Source organism: Seriola dumerili, unplaced genomic scaffold, assembly GCF_002260705.1.
Source record: "Seriola dumerili isolate Sdu_G_001 unplaced genomic scaffold, Sdu_1.0 BDQW01000016.1, whole genome shotgun sequence".
Taxonomy (NCBI): domain Eukaryota; kingdom Metazoa; phylum Chordata; class Actinopteri; order Carangiformes; family Carangidae; genus Seriola; species Seriola dumerili.
Genome location: NW_019174271.1, coordinates 388356 through 410415, shown reverse-complemented (window position 1 = coordinate 410415; position 22060 = coordinate 388356). Strand labels below are relative to the sequence as shown.

Below are 22060 nucleotides of genomic sequence, written 5' to 3'. Positions count from 1 at the left end.
AAAGGAACTGATAAGAGAACCGTTAGAGTACTGGGTCGGATCAGTAAGCAGTATTGGTAAGATTAGTAGTACCTTTAAAATCTTAACAGTTCACACATCAGAAATTTGGAAGACATAGGACTTTTGTTACTTAACAACACAAATGAAAACAATCAAAATGTTACCTGTCATCAGTCTTAAACTCAAACTGACATTGTCCTGACATTGAATGTTGGTCACCTGATGTCCAACCCAATGAAATACCTATGGAGTGATATGATTGACGCCCTCCACCACCATCATCAAATCACACATGAGGGAAGATCTTTATGAAGGATTGTAACTCCTCCAGTAGAATTCAGAGACTTGGAGGATTGATGACAAGGAGCATTATTTGAGTCTGTTGTGGACACTTGTAATACGACGACACCTTACTGAGTCAAATTATGTTGGATTTTCCTTTTCTTTGTCATCTGAAGGTATGTTGGGTTTCAGCAAGAGTTTAAGACAAAATTCTACAGGCCATGTGTGTGCTTACTGAGTCTGCAAATAGCTCCAGTGCTTTGGATATTATGTCATACACACAGCAATAAAAATATCAGACAGTGCCACTTGCTTTTCTTGTTTCAAACTCAAGATGGGGGTGTTGCTTTGTGTTTGATTTGTCACCACAGTGTTCTTCTCAGGAGGTTTACAGGAGTTTGTTTGGAGGGAAGAAATCTAGTGTGTGTTCTCCAGATAAATGACCAGCACATATTTCCTCACATCTGCCAAATGACCCGTTCCAGTGGGGGATTAACAGACTAATTTTGCTCCTTTTCCCTTCACCAATAACCTCAGAATAAAACAGAGACAGGGCTACTTATGAGTCTTGGGTGGGTCACAGTTCTTCACTGTGTCATGGATGTGTCATTCATTTCATTTTCTTAATTTTTAAAATAAATTTCATTTCACACAGAGACCTTCATCCTTTATTATTAAAAAGCAATTGGACCCTTACATTTCAAGATCACATTCACCCAGACTCACCATGACCTTTATATTCCTCATACCAAGGGCATTAATGGAGGTCTTCTTCAGGGTTTCTGCTTCATCTGTTAGGCAGCAGAGCTTCGGTGAAATGTTAACTGCACTGGGCTGCACTTTTTCCACAGTAAAATGAATGGTGGCTTTGAATTTAACTGCTTCAGTTTTAGGGTCCTGGTGTTGTTCATGCTGGCTGACTATCACTGCTTTGGCTTACTGACACACCTGAATAGCCTGGGGCCATCATTAATGTTATTAGTAACACCTGTGCTGTTCCTATGCTATGAGGAAGGCCAACACTAACACTCATTATTTCTCATGGTTCTTCTGGATGTCCAAGCATTTACTCTTCCATGTCCCAAGAGATACATACATATATATATCTTTATATGTATATATATATATATATATATACATATATATATATATATATAGAGAGAGAGAGAGAGAGAGAGAGACATATATATGTCTCTATATATAACAAAAAGACATATTGACAACAAAATTTCAGTGATTTACTGTAAATACACATCCAGATATGTATAAATAACAATAAGTGTATATTTAAATGTATCTAAATATGTGTTCAAATAGCCTATACAATCAAGTACACAATAAAATCATATTTAATTGTACGCTCGTGAGTGCATTCTGTAATAGTAGTTAAAAAAGATATTATGTAAACAGTATGACATATAACACAGTATGTTATACATTGCTGGATTGTTATAAAACACCAGTCTATAGGTACATTTTGCTGTTAATACTTTTAATTAAGTAGATTGTAATCGAGTGGTTTTAGACCGTGGTGTCTGTTTCTTATGTAAACGATCTGAATACTTCTTCCACGGCTGTCATAAAAATGGGCACAAAATTCAAGGATTATCACGTGCGACAATTAGAGAGGTCGAGTATCACCGCGAGATTTGAGCGCGGGATTTTCCCTCAGCGGTAGGTGGAGACTGGACACAGCAGAGTGGAGTCGGTATCTAGGCAGCTCCGCTCTCCGTCTCTTTCTCTGTCTGTTGAGAACCAGCTGAGCCTGTAAACAACACCGAAGAGCCCCGGCTATTTGTGGGAGAATCTCATGACTGAGCCCGCCGGTGCTTTTACCGACAGTTTTCGCGTCCGCCGGTGTCCCTCCGTCCATTTCCACCTCATGTCCCGTGTTCCTGTTCAGGATCGTCTCTGCAACACACTGAGGCACTGATGCTGCCGAAATGAGCTAACGTCTCAACTGTCTGCAAAGACAAAAGCATCACTTTCACTGAAACCCGAGGTAAGAATGAACGTACAGGTCGTGTTTGTATTTGTTTGTGTGGGGTATCGTTCCTGTGTGGATGAGATCCTCTCAGCCTGACCGTGCTCTGCCTTTGCAGATGTTGGTTTATCACAGACAGGAGCGTGTCCACTTCAGAGAGAATCCTCCATCCGATTCACAGTTGAAGATATTTTTATACACGTGTGTAAATATAGCATTCACAGCCTGGAAAACACATTTACACATGTAGCTATCAGTGGGTTAATATTGTATTCCTGCTACAATATCATCAAAGCCATTCTATAACATATCTAAAGTGAGTTTCAGGGGTGTTAAATGAATGAATTATTTTAGTCAGCTGACCAAATTTGTAATTCAAATGAATATAAAACATTTTATTACAGTTAAACACATTTTCAAACAACTACAGTAGAATTGCAGTGTGTTTATAGGTGTAGATGGTGGTGAGGTGGTCAGTAATAGGGTGGGTAAAAGCTGACCTCCAGTCAGTGATCATCTAAAACAAACTGAGAAATAATTCACCATTTATCTCACAGTGTGGTCGATTTGAAATTTCTTTTCATCAATTTCATAACACTAACTACTGTCTGTGGATCTTTGCTTAAAAGCACAGAATGTAATTTTCTGCTGCTTGGGGTCTCTCGGTCAAAATAATAACAAAAGAGGGAGTTTGGTGGTGTCGTGAAGTAGCGTGGGATTATGGCAGTTGCAGTCAGGTTCTCCTGGTTAGGATTCCTTCAGTGTCAGTTGTTCAGAAGGTTTTTATCGGCAGCCTATGTATCCACAGATATGTCCTCCTCTCCAAAACAAACAGACCAGGAGATTAAAGCTGGTAGAAACACTGAGAAAAGCTGTTTCACTTTAAAAATCAGTGTTTCTCCAACACGGTTCTGCAGGCACTGGATGTGAGGAAGAATGTGAGAGCTGAGACTGTTGTTAACGTTTTCTCAGCTTGCTTTTCTGATGATTTAAGATCCAGACATCCAATTAATAAAATCCTTCATCCAGATGAAATATATTGCGAAAAACAACCCAGATTCAAAAGGTGTATCGCCATGATGCCATTGACAGGTAACCTTGATTGAAATTACAGATTTCTCTTGGTTTGAAAATTGCTGGAAACATTTGGGGTAATGTAAGTACACAGCTCAACAAAATACACAACAGAGTTCTAGTTGTTTTTAGAAACTTTAATATGGAAAAGTTACATATTCTACCTTTTTAAGGAAGCTATTTGTAAGTTTTGCTATTGCTACATAGCTAACGTTAGCATTAACAGCTGTTTACTTAACAGTGAAGAAGAAACGTTCAGCATCAAACTTCATTCGTTTACTCACTAAGAGCTGTCTCCAGAGGTGGAAAGCAACTCTCTCATTTTGCTGTTTAGCATGCTAACCAGCTAGCTTGGTCTGGCTGGCCCGTCTCATCCTTTTCTGATGCCGAGTCACTGTAGCTTCCAGTCTGCCCTGAAGAAGTAGCTGCTCAGAGGACGTATTATAACCTCTTGTATTGTAAACAAAACAGTAGCTGAAGCTCTTGGCAAGACAGCTTAAGTAAAAAGCTGCTAATGCTAACAATGGCTACGTAGCAATAGCACATATCTACGATCTAAAGATAAAATGGAGAGTAAATTGAGTTTTAGTGAACACACCTGTCACACTGCATCCCTGTGTTTGTACCCAGCTCTTTAGTGTGTATTTAGCAATAGTGGCAAGGTTCAGGAAATAAATCCAAGAATGATTTTTTACTTTATTTTATTCATTTTGTTAGTGTGCTACACTGAACAGTTTGATGTTTACCTGTGTTGACATGCATCTTCTTGTCTATTCCACAATAATAACACCAGCGCTGTGTAAATAAAAATACCATAACGCTGCCTTGTGTGGTATTAATAGTCCCTCTGTTCCCAGATGAGATGTTTTTTTATGTCCCTGGAGTTTGTTATATTCTAAAGCGTGTTTCCTGACTCAGACTAGACAAATAGTTGTGGCAAACACCCCGAGGTCTCCTGAAATGGGAAGTTTCATTTAATATTGATGCAGTCTGTTTTAATCCTCCTGCTGTCCAAATGAGGGTCTTGATCCTAAAATACATGTCTTACAGGCTGTTGCGTAGTCTTACAAGGCTAGCATCCGTATGTAGGCTTGGATTGGCTGCACTAGCTGTCACAACAGTGTGTAGATTAACTGGAATTGATCTAATTAGACCTGGATTACATCAGTACATGTGATTATATTTTATTTGTCAATTTCCCCTTTTTCCTTCCTTCCCTTTTTCATGTAGAAATGAGTGCAGACGTTCAATGGGGTCTTGTGTTACAGACCCTGGAGCTCTCCCCATTAGACTGTCACTTTGATCTGCCTTTCTGCGTCTTGTCTTTGGGAATAATTCACAGCAATTCTGTGCAACTTTTTACAAAGCTGAAACTGACAAGTGCAGGAAGAAATGAGCTTTGGTCACCCTCTGTGAATACTTTTGCATTTTCAAGGGAAAATATGCTTTCAGTCTCATCTCTAAAATAACTGATATTCATGTATTTCCACATCCTCGAGCTGCTGAGCAGAATTGACTTGCATGGCTTTTCAAAGTGTCACAGCGGATGCAGTCACACAGCATGTGGTTCAGTGCTTTGTCAGAAAACACATTATGCATCATGGTAAATCTAAAAACATACTGTTTTAGGTCATTTTATGCCTTTTAGGTGATCATAGCTCAAGAGGCTCGTGGAGAAGCTGTGCATGCGCATCAAGTCTTCAGTCGTGAGTGTCAGACAAAGGCAAGGCAGGATTTCTGGCACAGTGACCTCAATATGCAACTAAAAAAGGTGCATCCAATAACAGGCTGATGTCATTCTAGGCTGCGTCTGTGTGAACGTCTATGCTGCAACAAATGACTCTTTATTTTATTTTTTCAGAGTTAAAATTTTCATCCAGCTGTTCATCCATGTTTTCTTGTGTTTTTCTCTGCATCTTGGTTAGTAAATGTAACAGTGGCTCATAAGTAATTGCTTTGTACTGTTAGTTGTCTAGTATCTTATCCACTGAGTGGGTGATGCTCCTCGATGGTTCCCACAGAAAAGTTTCAGGAAACAACTTTGCACAGCTCCGTATTGTATGTGGGGAAAGTTAACGAGATGTATATTTGCGAAATAGTCTTTCCTCTTTTAAAACTGAGAAGGTCTGCTCAAAATCACCTTTGATGAGGCATAAATCTCACCTTTGTGTCACTTGTCAAAGTTTATTTTTGTGTGTGGACTGGACTCATGATTGCCCTTTGTGGCCCATGTTGGGAAATAAAAGAAAATGTGAAGTATTTTCAAGCAGTTGTTTCTGTTTTACTTGAGAAAAGACTTGAAAGATGAAAACTAACTGTTTTATTTTGCAGAAATACACCTTCTTAACTTGCCCACCTCAGGTAAAGAGCAGCGCACTGCCGTATCCCTAGTGAGTCAGGATGATGCATGTTCTGAAGTGTTCAGAGACTGGTCTCTACCCTTAAATGTAGTTTAGGCTCAGGCAAGAAATCTTGTGTTTTTCAAAGAAATTCAAAATCTTTCTAAGTCGACAGAACCTCTGATCATCAGAAAGCTGTTATGAATTATGTAGGCTATGATTTGGAGTCTTTTTTGACAGTAATGGTCCAGTGAAAGGGATTACAAGCTTGTTGGCACTTGAGCTGTCTAAAGATTCATGTTTCTAGCAGACTCTGTTTTATTTGGCCTGTGTGAGGTGTCAGGGACAAGGGGAATACAACAGCCCGAAATTCATCCAAATAAGAAACGATTTATTCAGATACATATCTGAGAGTGCTAATATTTATTATGTGATATATCCATTTCCATTGATTTATCCATATCAACCAAGTCAGACCTCACTGATGCTCTGGAGTGTCAGTTAATACAAAGTCCTGCTGTGCAGCCAAACATTATTTTTAATTTCAGTGGAGATCCCAAATCTTCCAAAGGTGTAATTAATATTGAGCTGAGTTTTAGGGAAAAACATATAGATCGAAGCACAATACATCTAGAATAAGATGAATAAGAAATTCAGATGAGTTTTTGATATACAGGTCGTAGTCGTGAAGATTAGTTTAACCAGCCTTTCTGTCGATTTCTTGTCCTTTATTCTTGCCTGAGATTCTGTCTTGGGTTTGCAGTACCTTGAGAACAACATTAGTAATCACTGATTGGGATTGTTTTTTCTATCAAATAGCCTTGTATCCAATACCCAATTTCTTCAGTATCTTTAAAACCAAAATATGGCTGTGAAGATTCTCCAGGTCCAGGTCATGGTATCTCTTAAAGCTTTACGAAGGCAACTGGACTTGCTTGAGGTCAAGCAAATCCAGTTGCCTTCAAAGATCAAAACATGCTTAATGCATCCGTCTTATCTTCAGGTTCAGTGTGATGTCATGACATTTTGTCAAAAAAGACCAACAGAGTATCAAGTCTTCCTGTACATAAACAATTTAGGTGATTGCCCCATGTTAGGTAGCTAGCAAGTAGCTTGGCGGTTGCATTGTAAATGACCTCTGGGGCCCTGTGTATAAATGTTGGGATATGTAGGTATGGGATAGTGTACAGTGAGAATGTACACACCTCAGATTCAGATCAGGTGTATACACAGTTTTCTAGATGTGGCCTGGGGTTGCACACAATCTTTTTGTTGTCAATGAATACATTTTTTTTCTGAATAGAGACAGACTTTGTAAAGTTTGTTTCAGTATGAGCGGCATAAATTACTCATTGATCATCTTTCTGATGTGAAATAATGAAGACTGAGAAGTCACCGTTCATCATGGTTTTGAGGTACTTAAATAAAAAAATAATAAATTAGTGGTACGGTGCTATAAAAAGCTGAAGTCATGTGTAATGACAGCTGCTCTGGTGCTTGTGGAGAAACCCGTTGATAGAGTAGTTCTGATAAGGAATGATATCGGAAATGCTTCAGATACAGCCTAAATACCTCACTCGGGTATTGGCAAGTACGCAAGTCTATTCACCAATCCAAAAAAGTAGCAACTTTGAAGTTTCAGTTCCAGATAAAATGGCAGTTTCCTGAAAATCAATTTGTCTTTATTCATGTTTTACAATGTTTAACCTGAGCCATGCCATTCAACAATGACAACACCTCTTAGAGCTTTATGAAGGGAACTGGACTTGCTTGAGGTTCTTGAAGATATTTCACCTCTCCTCTGAAATGCTTCTTCAGCTCTTGCTGGCTAGTGGGAAGTTCCAGGCATTTAACTTCCTGTGGGGTCATTAACACCTTGAGGGTCATTGAGGAAAGTTATTGAGCCACCCAGGTTTCAGAACATCTCTACTCATTGACTCAACACAATCAATTTCTAATTATTGACGGAGCTAATGAGTACAAGTAGTGATTGAGTGGGAACAATGTGCAACCTTGAGGGTCGAAGTGAGGTAAAGGTGTTGTCACCCATGTCCATGTGGGTCCACGTGAACGTGGGACCATGTGTGCAGGTAAACGAGCGAACATGACACTTAATGTCATAAAAATTGAATTGCACATGTGTTTACTGTCTGTTTGGAATACTGCATATCCACCCATAAGGTAGTTATGCGGCAGAGGACACAATGGTTTCTGCCCCTTCCCCCTCTCCCACGGGATTTGAACAGGATGAAAATTGCTCTGGATTCTCAGGTTACCCAAGTTTCCGAAATGGATGGTGTCAGCATCTTTAGAGATCTGAACACTTGTATCTTCAAGTGTACATCCAGCCCTAGTATTCTATTTCTGTCCCTTTCTGGAATATTGCCTGTTGTCCTGAGGCAGTGTTGAAGTGCTGTGCTGTGGTGTTTTTAGTGGATGTCCTTCTCACTTTGTTCCTCTTTGTCTGTCTGTCATTTTCATGCAAACACACACATTCTGCAGATTGTCCAAATCAGCCTCAGTTTCTCTAGCGCCCCTCGGGAGAAGAAACAGCACGATGTTGTGTACAGTCTTGTTCCTATATCTGCTGTATTTCAGAGGGCGTAATGAATTGTTCTTAGCAAATGATATAGAGAAGGACGAAAATGTTATTAAGAAGCAGACTATCAATCAGGCAAGAAATCAGTCTCTGTTTGGAATAGTCGTCAGACATGTCATGTGTCTAACAAGAGACCGGGGGCATTTTCTGACACTCACTGCCAGTCATTATGAAGCAGGCAGCCTATTTTTCACCACTATACTGAACGACATTGCACTGCATTTATGTAACAGAACAGTGTGTGTCTGTGTATCTGTCATAAGCTATTTGTGGGGACAAATTTAAAAGGACCAGTTAACTGGGGACGGCTTGTCCAGCTGGGGACAAAGGCTGTGTCCACATTTGGGTAAAAGCTGATTTTTGGGTCAGTAAGTAGGTAGGGTCAGGTTTAGGGCAAGGGTTAGGATTAGGCAGGTAGTGGTTATGGTTATGGTTAGGGCAAGTATCCAGGGAATGAATATAAGTATATGTAATGTCCCCAAAAGTGATCTATGACAATGTGTGTGTGTCGGCGCCTGTCTGTCGAAACATGTTTGCGAAGCAGTTGCAAAGAGAGAAAGAGGTTATGAGACTTGTCTTTGTACAGCCAGATAATGGCTGCTGGGCCATTAATTCTCCACAGAGCCACACTGAGCTCCAAGCAGCGTGATCCAACCTGACAGGCCACATTTGGTCTGGGGATAAAGATGACAACGAGTAAGGACGCATCATTGCGGCCAGAAGAGATCAGCAATCAAGTGGCCTAAAGGAGAGAGAAGCAGGTAGAGGGAGGAAGAAAAGGAAAACGGGACTAAAGTGATTCAGTCGATGTTCTTCTGTTCCTCTTCTGAAGATGCTGTCAGGGCTCTGAGGTGATTTAAAATGGAGAGAAATAGAGGAAGAAATGTAGAGAAAGAAAGAAGGTTACCTCCAACATTGGGGGATGGTTGAACACGGGGGGGGGGGAGAGGGGGGGGCTTCAGAGCAGGGCTACTGCCACCACTCCCCCCACAGCCCCTTAGCTTTGACTTTCCAGGATTCTCATTAAAATGCATTAGACTCTCCAGGCTGCCCTGCACCGCCTTCCATCACATCATCGGGGTGCTTATCATCTCCGGAGCAAACAGATATGCTAACCAGTGACACTGGGGATGCCAGAGCTTGAGTGTCAGCCTGGAAGGCAGCACTGAGAGTGTTGACTGACAGGAGTGGTGGTCTTCTTAAACTGACTTTATGTAGGATGATGAGGAATAAAATGGTCAACGAGACATCGCAGTTACACATCAGTGGACTTTTACACAATTTACTTTGATATAGTGTACATGCAGAGCTGAATCATGATCCGAACTGCATCCACTGCTCAGTGATGTTGGTGTTCTGTACTTTGAATTGGCATCATGGGTTAGGATTAACTCATTAACACTGGATGAGAAGTACATGCATAGTATATATTGTTTTTAAGATGTGTGACTGATGAAATCCAATGCAGTTGGCAGAAATTCGTGTCAGAAAGGCGAGATCCATTATGGGAAATGTATTTTGTTTTGTGTTTTAGCTGCAAAAAAGTTTTTTAAAATTGCAGCAGAGTACAGCAGTTACCTGGATGAAAAAGAACAATGACAACGTCTTAGAAGATTCATACTTCAGACACTGACTTCAACCTGCTAACCAGCTAGTCAAGGCTCAGGGTGAGAGACATTGGAGGAGGAGGAGGAGGAGGAGGAGGAAGATCAGCTAAACAGTATCACAGCTAGCCAGAGGTAAAGATTCACCTGATGAAATGCTTTCACTAAAAACTTTATTTTTCAGCCTCTGAAGCAGATGGAAACATGAAAAAAAACATCTGAGACCATAAACCATTGGCTTTTATTGTAAATCATTGCCTTTGTCCTAATGTTCATCAACATTTTTTTTTTTTAAATCTATAAAAAAATTGAACAGAACTGAGAATGTTAATATATGCGCTTGTTTTTCCAGCCATATACAGTTTCCAAGGCAAAACCAATGATTTACAATAAAAGTCAAAGGTTTAAGCTCAGAAATGGCTTTATTTCATGTCTCTATCTGCTTCAGAGGCTGAGTAATAAATGTTTCAGTGAATGTCAAGTTTTCAAACAGTGCTGATGTTTTAGAGGGAGACTTAAATCTTAGTGGGTTAATAGAGAATTTGTGTTCTAGAGACAGAATGGTTAGCATATGACAGAAAAAATGGTGCCATCCAGTCGGCAGCCTCTTGCAGCAGTGTCTTGCTGCTGTGATGCTGACATTCCCCCCAGCGGTTAATAAAGACTCATCCCCTCTTTGCTTCGCTTTTAAGATAATGTTGCACCATTCACTTTTATTTAACCACTGTCTGCTGGAGTATCCACAAAAGTGGTTTGCAGACAGGAGTCAATGTTACAAGTACACCATCTCTTAAATAATTGGAACTTCCCATCCTTTTAGCCACCGAGCTAAGTAGTTTGCTGACAGACTGTGTCTTCTATCTTGAAGAGCTGTTGTGACTAATGCAAACATGTTCCCAGTTTGTTGGCGGTTGACTTGCTAGTTACAGTAGTTTGACCACTAACCTTGTGAGTATTGACTTTGTCACCAAGCTTTTGGCGTTTGGCCCCGTTTTAGTTTGAAGACTCTGGGGTTACGTTGTAGTGTGGAAAAACTGAGACCTTTGGAAATGATGACGTAGACACCCACGGTCGCTCCCTTAAAGTATCGGATTCATAAGTGATATCGGTAAAAGTATTATTACCATTAAAATCTTAATGATACAAATCCTTGATAATGAATTACAAGTGTTACTGATCTTGTTGTCTTTGCTAGCAGCTGTTCAGTTAAATTCTGTATTTTAATGCTACAACTGTCTGTTCGTAGCGATTTGTGCAACTAACCAACTGCAGAATAGACGATCTGCTTCCTGTTTACACCAGCACGCACATGCCCAGTGTAGGTGATTGGTCATGTATTGTATGTGTCTTCAGGTGTGATAGTATGGATGGAGATAATTTCCCATACAGAGCTAAAACAGTCGTCTCGGACAGAGATCGTTTTCAAACGTAGTAGTGTGGACGTGGCCTCACTTGTGGACGTGTCAACACTCACAAGCTAGCAGTTAGCTGCTCAGTTAAAAACGTGTAGCTGATTTTAAACTCTTACTGCACCAGAATTACGACGTATAAGCTGGGGTTTTCAAACACAGCTAAACCTACTAAAAAAAAAAAGTAGCAATGTCATCACATGCAGTTACAGAACACACACACACTCAGGCAGAAGTAGGGGACAGAGAATGAGCAGTTAGCTGCTGTACAAACTGGTAAAAATGATCTGTCATGTCTCATCCCCGGGTTGGTTCTACTGTAAGTGTTGGAGCTTCCGTGTGAGATGCTTCACTTGGTGATTCTGTGTTTTTATTACAGCGGCTACCTAGCTAGCATAGTGAGTACATTCAGTTCTTGAAGAATGCAGTATGCCCACTTCTCAATTACATTTCAATAAGTCACTGTTTATCTATTCATACAGAGGACAAACTGATATTAATAGACAAAAATTGACACAATGCTGAGCTAAGAAACCTACTACCTCCGACACATCTCTGGAACTGGCAAAATTTTTACCAGCAGCACTTACCCACAACGAGAGGACTCTCCCTAGCCAATCGATCTACATGGAGACATGAATCAATACAGTTGTTAGAAACTATCACAGTTATGGAGAGTGGAATGCCATACTATAGAATCTATTTTACATTTACAGTACAACTTTCTCTAACAATTTGACTTAGTGCCATGTATGACTTGCTTTTGTTTTTATTTGTAATCTTGCAGACAAAGGGTTAACAAAAGAGGAACACAGAAATTATTTTCCCCTCTAGATATTTATCCATGCACAGTAAAATGCCTTATCTTACTGCTGCTGTCTACCTCAGCAACATGGCTGCTGTTATGCTTGTCAGGAAGTTGTGACCATAGACATTATATTTGGGGGCTAAGGTGCTAGAATGCTAGTTTTCAAAGTGGGTATCCGGGGACCCCCAAGGATCCTTGAGGGGGTTCCTGGGGGTCCCCTGCAAAAAGGGGAATAATTTATTCTCACTATAATTCCATCCATATGTAACACAATGACAGAATGTATGACTGTTTTGGTCGTGGGTTTAAAACACTTTCTGTAATAAAAGATCTAAAAGCAAAAATATTATCATATGGAGGACCCTGGGACAAAATCTTATCAAATGGGGGTCCATCATGGTATAATTTGTGTCAGTTAATTGGTCCTTGATGTGAGAGACCACTGCCCTAGAAGAAACNTACAAAAGAGGAACACGGAAACTATTTTCCTCTCTAGATATTTATCCATGCACAGTAAAATGCCTTATCTTACTGCTGCTGTCTACCTCAGCAACATGGCTGCTGTTATGCTTGTCAGGAAGTTGTGACCATAGACATTATATTTGGGGGCTAAGGTGCTAGAATGCTAGTTTTCAAAGTGGGTATCCGGGGACCCCCAAGGATCCTTGAGGGGGTTCCTGGGGGTCCCCTGCAAAAAGGGGAATAATTTATTCTCACTATAATTCCATCCATATGTAACACAATGACAGAATGTATGACTGTTTTGGTCGTGGGTTTAAAACACTTTCTGTAATAAAAGATCTAAAAGCAAAAATATTATCATATGGAGGACCCTGGGACAAAATCTTATCAAATGGGGGTCCATCATGGTATAATTTGTGTCAGTTAATTGGTCCTTGATGTGAGAGACCACTGCCCTAGAAGAAACTGAACATACACAGTACCTTATATCCGGAAACATGTCCCTCAGAAAAGATATTTTCTACATTGCTGCATGTATAGTATGTGTGTTATTTCATACTTTCAGACAGCTCAAGGAGAAATATTGTACATGTAGGCGGACTGCCTCAAGATTTATTGAGCGGAGAATCAAACTGCAGAAGTTTTTTTTTAACTAGGTAGTTGTTCACACCTCAGCCAGTGTGTGAGGCAGAGTGGTGCCTGGTGATGTCTGCTCAACTCTGCTTTTGATTTTTTGCTTGATATACATGTTGAGAAAATTACTGTCAAAACTAGTGTATAAACTTTATCCTAATGAAATCAGACATCCGACCTCCAGCTTATTTCATTTTAAATCTCATGTAATTATTTGGCTGTCATGAAGTGACAGTCAGTACAAAGTCAAATGTTGATGTAACGCTAACAAGGGGCTGAGAGCTCTGTTGTTACTCACACACAGCTGTTGCTCCAATAAACCAACTGATCATGACCTGCCCAGGACCAAATACAGACAAATACAGCAAGGACACAGTGAGGAAAGTAGAACAGCAGATAGCAGCTATAGAGCCAACCGTTTTTATCTCAGGACCAGAGCTTAAAGCTCCATACAGTCTAAAGGTAGATGTCCATGTGTTGTTTGATTATAAAGCAGGTCCAGGTTCTATATTAATACTGTGAAAGTATCAAAGCCTCAGTCCACAGAGAAATGCACACAGCCTGTATTCAGAAACTGAGCCTTAAAACCAGCCGTCAGGACTTCTGGAACTTTGTGATGTCACAACAAAGCAGTCACCGCTCTCAGCCATGCTCCAACCCCACCCACTTGCACTTACCATCCAACAAGGCAGGAATTATGAAATCTGCTGTACTTTTATTAGATCACTTAGAAAACAGTCAGTCAATCAGAAGAGAGGAGGCTCTGAGCTTCTCTTCTGATTGGCTGACATAGAGAAGCCTACACTACACTGAGATGGTTTTTGGTTCTTAAAACCACAAATATATCTTCTTATGGATCAACACTTCAAATGAAACACAGGAGAAGAGGAAAATATGGAGCTTTAAAGAGAGTGAATACTGGAACTGGAAGTTATTCTGTTTCCTGGATGTAGCTGTATGCCAACATGTTCGCTATACGAACAACTACAGGATTATCAGTCAATCAGTTTCAATTCAAACAGATTGATTTATTTATGAAGCAGGTCTTGTTTCAGTGTGCTTTTTCTTATGCATGTGCATTTAATGTGTCTGTTGAATGCTGTTTATATTTCAAAAGAGCTCTTTTCAAAAGTCTTTTTTTTTTTGTCAATTAAGTTTTATTGGAGAATCATTTGACAGAAGGTGCAAAGATTATAACAGCTGATTAATGGTCTCCAGGTTTTTCCAGTGTATTCAACAATACAGTGACGGATAAAAGAGAACAAAACTGAAGCGGACAAGAAAAAAAACCACTTAATCTGTCTGACATGTCAAAAAGGGTCAGAGGCAAGGAAAGGGAGACCTCACCAGGCCTGACCCTGATCCTTTACATAGTATCAACTGCTCCTCCCCAGATACCTGATAAAAGGTGTGTAAGCTCATTCAGACATGACTGTGAGGACAGGGCCTGCTTTTTCTTCCTGAATATTAGGACAAGCTTTTTGCTGTTCAAAAGGTAGTTTTTAATTTATAATATAATTTTTCCCAATAACACGTTTTATTTCATAATGACACTTGTCCTGTTAGTGGAGTTGTGACACCTTTCAGCCAATGCCGGTTGTAATCAATTCCAGATGTGACCTTTTCTTCATCCGAACATTTTTATTCTCAGTCAGTATCTTGACTCTTTTCTCGCTCCTTCAGTCTGCTGACAAATAGAAGAAAAAAAATCCTCTTCTTGTCCGGTTTAAATTACCACACACACACACTTACAGACATTAGGTTAACGTGTTCCTCCTTTATCCTGATTTTAACCATCATGTTCTGAATACCTCATCTAGAACCAGAGAACCTCTCACAGGGTCCCGGTCTCTGTGTGCAGCCTGGACCGTGGTGATGGAAATGAGGACGTTTTGTGCTGCTGTGGCGTCTTGCAGTGTCTTTGACATTTCGAAGCTTTCGGTGTCTTGGCTCAGGCTCGCTGCAGAGGGCATTCACATGTGTCCCTGTGGGAGCCAGTGTGCAGTGAGAGGGATTAAGCAGCACTGCTGGCACTGTGAGCCTCGTGCTGCCCTTGTCCTTGCAGACTGAGGGAGCATGCGGGAAGCTAATGTTAGCCCAGCAGCCTCCTCCTCACACTTCATTTCACTTTATTTTGGCTGCCGCATCAGCATCGAGGCGGTGCTACAGCGCACGCTGTCTGGGGTGCTCTGATTCTCATTCGTTCTGCTTTTCCGTGACATTTTGTCATTAAGCTTCTTTCTCGTCTTGTTATGCAGTAAGTGATTTCTGAAGGATTGCTTTAGACCATTTATTTGCATATAAACGATGTGTTTTCTCCCTGCTGCTTATCCAGATTCACTCTCTTCTCTTTGATCTTATGGCTTATCCAACAACGACACTCTCACACAACAGTGTTGTGGGTTATAGTGAGGTCACCAGTTGAGGAGCCATCAGGGCCACAGGCTCGACTGTGGACCTCCGCCTCTGGTCATCATTCAGTGGAGAGTGGTGAACAGTTCAGGCTTAAAATAAATAAATAATGTCCATGGTCATGGGAAGGGCACTGAACATTAGTGTGTAGATGATGCAGCTCTGTGCCTGGTCTCTCTGTACCCATCATGCTAATGAGAACAAAATATAGCAGACAGAGGAAAAAGAGGAGTTTTATTTCTGTTTTTTTTGTTTGTTTGTTTTTTTGTCTTTTTTATTTCATACATTTATTTATTTTCTGAATTTTTAACCAGACTAATTTGAAAGGAGAGTAAAAGCTGAAAGTTGTTTTCAAATCTTGACAGCGTGACCAGGTCCAATGATGTCCAATTAATCTGCAGCTATTCTGACAACTGAAAATTAAGTCTTTTTTTTTTACCAACTCTCTCTCTCTCACTGTATCTGTGAGATCGGCCAGTCCACTGCTGATACCGATCATTTTTGGCATGCATTGCAGATGGCGTACATTAAATCAGTCTCACACACTTTTTAATTTATTGGAACTGTCAATGGACAAAACCGACCAGGAGCTTCATTCCTATCTTCAGTGTGAGCTCCACAGTGACTGACCTGTGAAATCACACAGTGGCTGCTGAGCTATAAAAACTGACTCGACAGTGAGACACAGTCTCAGCTTTGTCACGAAGCTGCATTCTCCTTGCTCTTCCACTTCCTCTCTCAGGCTTTGTCATCCATTATTTCTCTGAAGCTCCTTGAAACCCATCACTGTCACAAAAATAATTCTTAATTAGATACTTAATATTTAGTTAGACATAGCTAGTAGTGTGTGTGTGTGTGTGTGTGTGTGTGTGTGTGTGTGTGTGTATATATATATATACATATATATATATATACAAACAGTTTGAACAGTTTTTTTTAAGCTTTCCATCTAAAAACAGACTTCCCTACTGTTGTATTTCTTCTGTCACCACCTTAGACATCATCATCATCATCTTCATCCAGGAAAATGGACAAAAACAGTAGTTATCCATAAGGTGAATGTGAAGCACATAAAGTGTAAACATACATTAGTTACAGTGTGTTTTAATCACAAAGCAGACGACAGATAGCGACATCTTTCTAACACATCTGTTGTTCAGCAGGAAAACTTGTTACGTCCATCGTCCTTCTGTAGCAGCTGCACGTTGCTGCATTTTTAACTGTCCATATTGTGCCTGTGCGTTTTCCCTTCACAAAGAGTGACCCTGCTGCCTGTGACATATTGTACCGGCGGCGATGTCAGAAATAGCCCAGGGACTCAGCTCAGCTCCGGCAGAACAGAGGCGGCACGAAGGAAACGTAGGAGGAGCGGGAAAAGAAGGAGAGAGTTCGAGTACGAGGGAGCAGGAAAGTGTAAATCATGTAAGAGAGTAACTGGGAATATAATGACACGGTCTATAAAGTAAATGTCATGACAAAGTTAGAGAAGTAATAGAAATATAAAAATATGAAATATTACTGAACTGAGAGAGGAAAGAAAAAAAAAAAAGAGTTTATCCTCATATCTGGTCCGTGTGTGTGTGTGTGTGTGTGTGTGTGTGTAGAGTTTAGTTTCTGCCTCGAGGCCAGTTTCAGAAGGAAAGAGTTGCTCCAGTGACACATCAAAGCACCGACCTGAGATCGTCCCTCTCCCTCCTCTCAGCTGTGTGCAGGTGCATATTGATATGAGCACAAATTTGCAAAAGGGAGGAATAAGATGACGGGTGTTGAATTCATGTGGAAACCTTTGTTTTAAGTCGGTTAAGCTAGCCCCTGGATGGTATTTAACATGCTAGTTGCCTCATGTGTGCAGCCAGCTGCTGGCCGGTAGCCGTTGGTTTCAATGACTCACTTGTTCTCTCATTATGCAGATGAGCATCGTCGAGAGCGATACCCTTGTTCTTGTCTCTGTGCCTCCTCAAAGTGTAATTTGTCTTGATATATCCAGGGAGGGTGACAGGGGCTGTAAGGTTAGGAAAATGTCTCATTTGTTTGCCAAGGTAAACAACTGCTATTCCCACAGGTGAGAGCTGAAGCCTGCTTTGATGAATCACTGGATTGTGTTGCTTACATAAAGAGCACTGCAGCATTTTACTGTAGGCCTGGCTATTGTTGTTATATTAGTGCTTTCTTATATCTCCTGCACTGGTGTTTTTAGGGTTAGCTTTATGATGAGTTTGTTCTTTAACTGATGTCCTTCCTTCTCTCCCCTCCTTACCTCCCCTGTCCTTTCCTCCCACCTTCCTTTGTCCTCTCCTCTCCTCTCTAAGTCGTTGCCTGGCGGCAGATGTCTCGTAGCTTCCCTCAGAGCTCAGAGGCCAGTTGGAGTCAGGGGGCGGGTCCTCAGCAGCAGCAGCAGCAGCAGCAGTGATGCGAGCTTCAGTCGCAGGCTGCAGGATGAGCGTGGGTGCGCTCCTTAACGGGCTGCTGGTCTCCGTGGTCGCAGCTCTGCTTTGGAAGTACTCCAAGCTGAGCGAGCACGCTGCCCTGCTGGAGGAGGAGCTGCACATGACACGGCAGTCCCAGGAGCTCTCGCAGGCCCGCATCGATTACCATGTTGCCCTGCAGGCTCTTCAGGACCACGGCACCCGCATGGTCTGCACTGGGAAGATGCACACCGACCGCATCTGCCGCTTCGACTACCTCTGCTACAGCTCCGAGGCAGAGGAGTTTGTGTTCTTCCACTCCAATTCCTCTGTCATGTTGCCTAACCTGGGGTCTAGGCGCTTCCAACCTGCCCTGCTGGACTTGTCGTCAGTAGAGGATCACAACACCCAATACTTCAACTTTCTAGAGCTGCCAGCTGCGGCTTTAAAGTTCATGCCCAAGCCTGTATTCGTACCAGACGTGACACTGATCCTGAACAGATTTAATCCTGATAACTTAATGCACGTATTCCACGATGACCTACTCCCAGTCTTCTATACCATGAAACAGTATTCAGACTTGGATGATGAGGCTCGTCTGGTGTTCATGGAGGGGTGGAGTGAAGGCCCGCACTTTGACCTTTACCGACTCCTTAGCAGCAAGCAGCCACTCCTCAAAGAACAGCTAAGAAACTTTGGCAAGCTAATGTGTTTTACCAAATCTTATGTTGGCTTGTCCAAAATGACCACATGGTACCAGTATGGGTTCGTCCAGCCGCAGGGGCCTAAAGCCAACATTTTGGTCTCAGGGAACGAGATCCGGCAGTTTGCCAGGGCTCTGATGGAGAAAATGAACACCACCAGGGCGGAGGAGGCCGAGAAGGACGGAGGGAGCGCCGAAGACGAGAAGGAGAAAGAGAAGAAGGATGATTACATTGTTGTGTTCAGTCGCTCAACAACAAGGCTGATACTTAATGAGGCGGAGCTAATCATGGCGCTGGCCCAGGAGTTCCAGATGAGAGTGGTCACAGTGTCCCTGGAGGAACAGTCATTCCCCAGCATCGTCCAGGTGATCAGCGGCGCGGCCATGCTAGTCAGCATGCACGGAGCTCAGCTCATCACCTCACTCTTCCTCCCCAGAGGAGCTGCTGTGATGGAACTGTTCCCCTTTGCTGTGAACCCAGAGCAGTACACCCCGTACAAAACCCTGGCCTCCCTTCCAGGCATGGACCTTCACTATATCTCCTGGAGGAACACTAAGGAGGAAAACACCATCACCCACCCAGACAGACCCTGGGAACAAGGAGGCATTGTTCACCTGGAGAAGGAGGAGCAGCAGCGGATACTGGCCAGTAAGGACGTTCCCAGGCACCTGTGCTGCCGCAACCCAGAGTGGCTCTTCCGGATCTACCAGGACACTTTAGTGGACATCCCCTCCTTCCTGGAAGTCCTCAAAGAGGGCATGAAGACCAAGCCCAGCTTGAAGAAGTCAAAACCGGCCAGCACGGTCCACCCAGGCCGAGTCAGAGAACCTCAGTGTCAGACCTCAGTACAAAACACTAACGAGGCCAAACTCACAGTCTCCTGGCAGATCCCGTGGAATCTGAAGTACCTGAAGGTAAGAGAGGTGAAGTACGAGGTGTGGATCCAGGAGCAAGGAGAGAACACCTACATGCCTTATATCCTCCCCCAGCAGAACTACACCTTTTCAGAGAACATTAAGCCCTTCACCACCTACCTGGTGTGGGTCAGGTGTATCTTCAACAAGAACCTCCTGGGCCCGTTTGCGGATGTTCTTATGTGTAGGACCTAGTACAAACACCTTGCCAGTTTGTTGCTGCGCAGCTTCACACAAAGGTTGAGTCATGCTTGTTCTAGACAATCACATGAAATCAGTCAGGACAATGTTGTGACTTGTTTTTACAAACCTAGAAGAGGCTGTTGGACTTTTTCCTGCCCAGCACCGAGAGCACAGTGACTTCTGGACGAACTGGACGAAGATTTTAACCACAGGGTCAGAACTCAACTCAACAGCCGTTAATGAATGGAAAGTATATTTCATGTAACTATGAAGGAAATAAAGTGCTTAACTGTGTTTCTACTGATAATAACAGAATTCAGATCAGCAGATTTATTTATGTGCAGAATAATATATAACATGTTTTTTTAGTTTTAGTCCGAACACTGGTTCTTTACCTTTTACAGTATGCAATGTAGCTTTTCTGTGGAGAGCTAGAGAGATTTTAGATTAGCAAGATTTCTTATGTTTTTTGACTTGTCCGATGTTTACTGTGTGTGTGATACCTGTGTGGCTTAGTTTCCCCACTTTAATTTCATACACCATTGTTTGCATAAATGAGCCAATACCAAAGCAACTTCTCCCATGTTAGTTCAGCCAGTCATCATTCATGCCATATTACTCTTTCATGTTATGATCTCTCACACAGACGGTGACAAGTTAAAGGAAACGACGTAAAGTGTCTCAGTCAGGTGTTGTTGTCTCCACATCAGCTTCATTGCTCCAGGTCTCTGACCTATACTGGAGGACCAACCGTTCTTCATCAACATATTCCCTCATGTGGTGTTTAGATGATGGTGGTAAGAGCGCTGTCCAACATCTGCCATAGTGCAACTGGACTGAGATCTGGAGACTGTGAAGGCCACAGCATATGATTGACATCATCTTCATCCTCATCAGACCATCAGTGACCCCTGTGGACGTCAAGTCGGTCATTAAGATACAGAGAGAGAGAGAGAGAGAGAGAGAGAGAGAGAGAGATAAGTGGAGAAAGTGGGATAGAAGACAGAGAGAGAAAGAGAAATTATTATTATTAGAATATTATGTTTATATATATATATATATATACCACCCTTTAACTTTAATTGAATACCACTCTAAGGGGGCAAGTGGACCCAAACCATGGCAGCAAAACTGGATCCCCTCGCTGTAGGGGTCCAGCATTCAGACCTGGAGCAATCTCTTGGTGTAGACCACACATGACCTCACAGACCTGTGGAGAACACGGTGAAGGACGAGTCATCTCTGCAGACCAGAGCCTCTGGTTTCTGCTCCTGAACTCTCAGATGTGGATTCATCTCTGTAATGAGGGTTTATCACTGCAGCTCTACTGTAACATCCCTCTGTGTGTAACCGTGGACGACTTGTTGGTGACTCAGTGTGATCACACCCTGCACTGACATCCTCGGTCACCTTCTATTTTTCTTACATATTACACTGATGTCTGACCCTGTTTACTGACGTCTGTCCCATAGAGCTAAATGCAGATGTCACTTCAGTCACTAGCTGTGTTTCCACCGCAGTTTTGCGCAATATACAACCAGTTCTTTTTTAGAAAAGTCGATAAAACACGGTTGTGAATGGTCTGTTTCTAGTGATGTTATGTGAACAAAGCTGGGTTTTCTCCTTTCAAGATATCATTCCAAGTAAACGTGGTGATGGATTTGCAGCATCTGCTAATTGTTGGGATGAATGCATCCACCACAGTAGGTGCTGTGGTATTTGACCGAAGGTGACGAGGAAGGCAAGCGGCCACGTATCAGGGATTTTTGGGAGATAACAGTCTGCAATGTTTTTAGATGTCATGTGACTTGAAAGTGGAAAAAGTCTTTCCGTTTCACTTTTGCAAAAAACAGTTTTGTCGAACAGTCTGAAAAACCACCTCGTGAGTGTATATATTTTTTTGCAACATTTCATTTTTTTTTTTTTTAATTCACGTCTTTCTTTTACCCGTTTTTAAGTTCGAAATTTCAAATTGAGCATGTTAATGAAAACACGGCTACTGTTACTATGGAAACACCAGCCAGTTTCTGTGACAGAAGTTCCAACAATGAACCCTGTTTGAAAGTCACTTTTCAGAATCAGCTGGGCCTGATCAGCATTTCTATACCTGTCACAGAGCAGCTATAAAAATGTTAATCACTTAATGGTACCAGGCAGTTCACCAGTTTTTCCTTTAATTTCTCACCGTCTGATTCAGCTTGAAACATTGTCTCTAAAATAACGTTGTAAAAGGTTTGTGTAACAGAAG

The 22060-nt window shown here is 41.8% G+C and overlaps 1 protein-coding gene across 1 annotated transcript; it reads left to right on the top strand.

Annotated features, from left to right (window-relative positions):
* Positions 1-2219: 2219 nt before the first annotated feature.
* On the top strand, positions 2220-20276 carry pomgnt2 (protein O-linked mannose N-acetylglucosaminyltransferase 2 (beta 1,4-)). The gene is made up of 2 exons (XM_022750950.1): positions 2220-2284; positions 17916-20276. The coding sequence occupies exon 2, from the start codon at positions 18016-18018 to the stop codon at positions 19822-19824; it is 1809 nt and encodes a 602-aa protein (XP_022606671.1). The 5' UTR covers positions 2220-2284; positions 17916-18015; the 3' UTR covers positions 19825-20276.
* The last annotated feature ends 1784 nt before the right edge of the window (positions 20277-22060 follow it).